The sequence below is a fragment of the Anolis carolinensis genome, chromosome 6, assembly GCF_035594765.1.
Source record: "Anolis carolinensis isolate JA03-04 chromosome 6, rAnoCar3.1.pri, whole genome shotgun sequence".
NCBI lineage: Eukaryota > Metazoa > Chordata > Lepidosauria > Squamata > Dactyloidae > Anolis > Anolis carolinensis.
In genome coordinates, this window is record NC_085846.1 from 12,542,251 (window position 1) to 12,548,250 (window position 6,000).

A 6,000-nucleotide genomic window follows, 5' to 3' on the forward strand; every position below is an offset into this window, starting at 1 on the left:
TTTATGGTATGTACATTATTTTCTGGGGATGTCTTATTTTAGGGGAAACAGGGTAGGTTGGCAGAAGCTGGGGCTAACTACAGAAGCTCACCCTGTCCATGGATTCAAACTGTCAGCCTTCTGGTCAACAAGTTCTATTGCTTTGCAGTTTAACCCACTGTACCACGGCCCATTCCATCATCACTACACGCCCAAAATCCTCACCTTGACATGCTCTTGAACCCCTTGCTCCGTCCCCATCCCATTCCTTTCTCCAACCTCTCCATTTCCCAATAAGACTGCATGGATACACAGCTGGATTAACCCTCCCTTAGGTCACCCTAGGCCAAAAAGAGAGGTGGAAGTGTCTGGAGAAGAGATGGGTTCGAGGAGCCTAATTAGATGGATTGAATGTTTAATTGTTATTCCAGCTGCTTTCTGGGATGGATAAGCTAGAAGGCAGAGGGAGAAATCAGAAGGGTGGAAGGAAGGCGGGAGGGGAATAAACTATTTCTCTCTCCCTCTCTTGTCTCTCTTTCCCTCCACCACTTTCTGGCTGATGTCACAGGGCAGAAATGTGTCTAAGGCTGAGAAGGAAACCACAGAGGGAGGGAGGGAGGCAGGAATGTAACATGCAAGAAGGGAGGAGAAGAGGCATGGAGATGGCGCAGGAAAAGGGGAGGGGGGGGGGGAGAGGCACAGCCTTATAACCTCCCTTAAAGCATTGATGCTTTGACCCCAATGCCTTGAGATGTGGGACTGGGAACCAAAGGGATACTAGTATCATCCTCAGCTTTCTCTGATTCAAAAGGAGACACTGGGTTGCTGTGAATTTTCCGGGCTGTATGGCTGTGTTCCAAAAGCATTCTTTCCTGATGTTTCGCCCACATCTATGGCAGGCATCTTCAGAAGTTGTGAGGTCTGTTGCAAAGTAGGCAAGTGGGGTTTATATATCTGTGGAAAGTCCAGAGTGGGAGAGAGAACTTTTCCCTGAGGCAGTGTGAATGTTCTTAGCTGCAGGAAGCAGCTAGGCTTTGAAGCTGCAAGACTATTCAGTACTACCTCTGGGGTTTATATACAGGGTTCCCTCACTTAGGTTCCAGGACCGCCTGCAATAATTGAAAATCTGCGAAGTAGGGACACTATATTTATTTTAATATTTATACATTATTTTAGCAGTTATACACTATTCTAAGTCTTTATCAACCAATAAAGTGTTGGTAAATCGCCTCCTTCTCCTCCCGTTGCCGATTGGGCTCCTTTTCTCTCCCTTTGGCTTCTCCTTTCTCCCTTCCTTAGGATGTAAATTGCAATTTTTTTATTATTTATAATAGTCTTTTAGAGTTTATTGAAAAACCGCGAAACAGCGAATCCACGAAAAGTGAACCGCGAAGTAGTGAGGGAACACTATACCTGTGGACTGCCCAGAGTGGAGAAAAGAACTCTTGTCTGTTTGAGGCAAGTGTGAATGTTGCAATTGGCCACCTTGATTACCACTGAATGGCCTCGCAGCTTCAAAGCCTGGCTGCTTCCTGCCTGGGGGAATCCTTTGTTGGGAGGTGAAGTTGGGAAGAATTGTGGAAGTCCAAAACACCCAGAGGGCCAAAGTTTGCCCGTGCCTGGCCTACACTATCTTATGGATTATAATTCAATGCAATGAAATTCCATGTTGAAACTGCATTATATGGCAGTATAAACGCGGCCTGAGTTAATTGAGTCCTGACTACTTTTGGAGCGACTGAAATAAGCTGAAGGCAAAGGGAGGAGAAGAGACGAACTACCGGTAGGATGTTTTAAAAGAAGAGGAGCAGAAAATTGATTGCAACTTTAACCAAACACGTAAAGACAGTTGGTAATAATGCAACCCTACAATCCTCATTTGAGGCATCTCTCTTTGCCCCTTCGTGATGGGGTTTTCTTGACATCTTTTATTGACAGGACTTTTCCTTCCCCTGAGGCTGAGAGAGTGTGAATATGGGTTTACATAGTTGAGGGGATGCTGTGCCCCATTGAGGCGAATGTGGGGAGGATGGAGTCAGGGAGGGAAACAAGGGCCTCTCGAGCCCCCTTGTTCTCCTTCTCCTCCTTCTCCTTCTTCCACCCTCGGGGCCTCAATGGCCGCCCTCAAGCCATTCCGCAAAGCCGCAGGAATAACGCTGAGGGAAACATTCCTCCTTTTCTCCGGATGGGAAGGGCGGAGGCAAGGCCCGATCCCGAAGCCGAGAAAGGGGAGGCCATGGAGGCCCGGAAAAAGAACAGCATGAGCTTGTGTCAGAGGAAAACGTGTGTAGTGCGAGAGAGAGAAATGTACAAAACATAAGCGTAGCAAATGGAAAACAATTCATACATCATGTTGTCGAAGGCTTTCATGGCCAGAATCACTGGGTTGCTGTGAGTTTTCTGGGCTGTATGGCTGTGTTCCAGAAGCATTCCCTCCTGACGTTTCACCCACATCTATGGCAGGCATCCTCAGAGGTTGAGGGTCTGTTGGAAACTAAACAAGTGAGGTTTATATATCTGTGGAATGTCCAGGGTGGGAGAAAGAATTCTTGTCTGTAGGAGGAAAGTGTGAATCTTGCAAATGGCAAAGCAGCCAGGCTTTGAAGCAGCAAAACCATTCAGTGCTAATCAAGGTAGCCAATTGCAGCATTCACACTTGCCTCAAGCAGACAAGAGTTCTTTCACCTACCCTGGACCTTCCATAGATATATAAATCCCACTTGGCTAGTTTCCAACAGACCTCACAACCTCTGAGGATGCCTGCCATAGATGTGGGCAAAACGTCAGGAGAGAATGCTTCTGGAACATAGCCATTCAGCCCGGAAACTACAGCAACCCATTCATACGTTATTTCTCCCCCATTGCATGTCCGTTCTGAGTGGTTTGCAAACACGCCTCATCCTACACTATAGATTTAATACCATTTGACACCAATGGGAGATTTAGTTTTGTAAAGTCTTTAGCCTTCTCTGACAAAACGTACTAGTTGCCTCAGTCAAATGACAATTTCCATGATTCCATAGCATTAGCAACTGTCATGCTTTAACGCTATGGGAGATGTTGCTTCACATGATAAAGAGGGCTGGTGCCTAACCAAACTACACATTCCAGATTTCAATAAATGTGAGCAATGAAGTTGGGCCTAACTACACTGCATCCTTGACGCCACTTTGACTGCCATGCATCTATGCTATTGGATCCTGGGACTTCTCGTTTGACAAGGTCTTGAGCCTCCTCTGCCCATGAATACTTAAGCCCTGCCAAACTGCAACTTCCATGATTCCATAGCCTTGAGCCATGGCAGTTAAGCCTCATTCTACACTGGAAAGTTAAGGCACTTTGACAACACTTTTGACTGTCATAATTCAAAGCGACCGAATGCTGGAATTCACTAAATTACAACTCCCAGGATTCCTTGGCATTGAGCTACAACACTTAAAGTGGTCTCAAGCTGCATTAATTCTTCTCAGGCAGCCATGAAATGTGTGTGGAAGAGTCAGAAAGGATCAGTGAATAAGGGAGGAGGAAAAAGCCAATGCACAAATATAGTACAGCTAGGTTTTTGAAGAATAGGGAACAGGGTGTGTATCCTGATTCTTAGAGTGAGTTTTCCTTCCATGCAAAAAGGGGAAAGGAAAGCAGTGGAAAAAATGGGTGAAAGGGAGAGAAAAAGAAAAGAAAGAGGAGAAAGACATACGGGTACATCTACAGTGTTAAATGTACACAGTTTGACACCACTTTAATTGGAGCAGTAGTTTGGTGAGACATCAGCAGTCTTGACAGAAAAGGCTAACGTCCTTGTGAAACTACAACTCCCATGACTCCATAGCAGTACAAACAACTTTAATGCTACAGATGCACCCATAGCAGTCTATAGGAACAGTAACACTGCGTAACATGATTTTTGTTCCTGAGTTATAAAAGTCATTTCCGAATTGGTCCTATCATTAAAAACATGAGAAACGTTTATAAAACTGCAAAAACTTTGTTTTTGTGGGACATCCTGCAGCACATTTGGCTATAGTTTTTCAATAAATATCTCATCCAGTCTCAACCAATTTAACTTAGTTTGTGGCAGCCACAAAAATGAAGTTTCTGGAGTAGAACTACTTTCAAAGTAAGTACCACACACTTAAACAGGAAATAACACTTTCAAACAAGAAACAACAAATTGTTCAAATTTTGTTCCATAATGCAATTAGAGCAGGAATCTCATCTGTTTTTGGAAGCTAAGCAGGGCCAGCCCTGACTTGCAGTTGGAGGGGAGATGGTATTTAGAAAAGGAACAAAACTGGCAAAATGACATCTGGAGAATATTCCTTGCCTAAGGTTGCATCTACACACAGTGGAGTTAAGGCAGTTTGACACCACTGGAAGTGCCAGGGCTCAATGCTTTGGAATCTTTGGGAGTGGTAATTTGGGGCGACCTTGTCCAACTTACAACATGAGTCACCTTGCAAGACTACAAATGTGTTGTCAAAGGCTTTCATGGCCAAAATCATTGGGTTGCTGTGAGTTTTCCACGTTGTATGGCTAAGTTCCATAAGCATTGTCTCGTCGAATCATAGAATCATAGAGTTGGAAGAGACCTCATGGGCCATCTGGTCCAACCCCCTGCTAAGAAGCAGGAAAATTACATTCAAAGCACTCCTGACAGATGGCCATCCAGCCTCTCCTTAAAAGCCTGCAAAGAAGGAGCCTGACGTTTGGCCCACATCTATTGCAGGGATCCTCAGAGGTTGTGAGGCAAGAGGGGTTTATGTATCTGTGGAAAGAACAACACCCAGAAAACAGGAGAATTCCAGACAGAAAACAATCACGGCCACCTAACACCCCCTAACAAAGGATTCCCCCAGGAAGGAAGCAGTCAGTCCTTGAAGCTGCAAGGCCATTCAATACTAACCAAGCTGCCCAGTTGCAACATTCACACTTGCCTCAAACAGACAAGGGTTCTTTTTTCCCATCCTAGACAGTCCACAGGTATACAAACCCAATAGGTAGCATTGAATAGCCTTGCAACTTCAAAGCCTGGCTGATTCCTGCAGCTAGGAACCTTCACGTTTGCCTTAGACAAAAGTTCTTTCTCCCACCCTGGACTTTCCACAGATATATAAACCTCCCTTGCCTAGTTTCCAACAGACTTCGCAACCGCTGAGGATGCCTGCCATAGATGTGGGCGAAACGTCAGGAGAGAATGTTTCTAGAACATGACCATACAGTCCGGAAAACTCACAGCAACCCAAAACTACAAATGTCAGGGTTCCTTATTGAGCCCTGGCGGTATCAAACTGTTCATTCAACAGCGTGTAGCTGCACTCACCTTATAAGAAAATCCTCAGAAATTCAGAGGAAGGAAGGAAGGAAGGAAGGAAGGAAGGAAGGAAGGAAGGAAGGAAGGAAGGAAGGAAGGAAGGAAGGATCAAAGAGAGCGAGAAAAAGAGGGACGTGGAAGGGAAGAGTCAAGAAGCGGGAAAGAAGGGCGGAAAGGAAGGCGGGCGTGGAGGCAATTCTGGGGAGAAGGGCTCTCTCTCTCTCTCTGCCCGTTTCCCCCCCAGTCCATGGCTCCTTCTTTCTTACCCAGGTCGTCCATCCCGATGGGCCGGTGCGGAGGGGGCTCCCCAAACTCCCTCTGCGGTGCTGCCAGGCTTTTGGGCGGCACCCCCCGCCGCCCGCCCCAGTGACGCGCCTTCCCGGAGCGCAGCCCCACGGCAGCCCTCCTGCCTCCTCCTCCTCCTCCTCCGCCTTCCCCGCCTCCTCCTCCTCCTCGTCCTCCTCCTTCTCTGTGGGTGACCATTTATGGCAAAGGGGATGCGAGCCTCCCTGGGAAGGATGCCCAGGCTCCCCTTCCCTCCGCGCCCACGCCCCAAAACCATCTAGTTCAGCCCCTCTTCAGCCCCAGATTAGAGGGTCATTTCTTTATTGACTGCCAGTAGCTTAGGTACCCGGCGTTGTCCCGGTTATTAGAATAAATCATTTTTCTATTATTGTGGGTGTACTACAACTCACATCATGCCAGATTAA

General features: G+C 46.6%; 1 protein-coding gene across 1 annotated transcript in view; it reads right to left on the reverse strand.

The window, feature by feature from the left end:
• tgfb1i1 (transforming growth factor beta 1 induced transcript 1) overlaps nucleotides 1–5,788 on the reverse strand; it is a 32,477-nt gene extending 26,689 nt beyond the window's left edge. Inside the window, exon 1 of the mRNA XM_008115433.3 lies at nucleotides 5,557–5,788. Coding sequence (XP_008113640.2) covers nucleotides 5,557–5,773 — 217 coding nt within the window. The 5' untranslated portion in view covers nucleotides 5,774–5,788. The remainder of the gene's footprint in view (nucleotides 1–5,556) is intronic.
• Nucleotides 5,789–6,000: the final 212 nt, after the last annotated feature.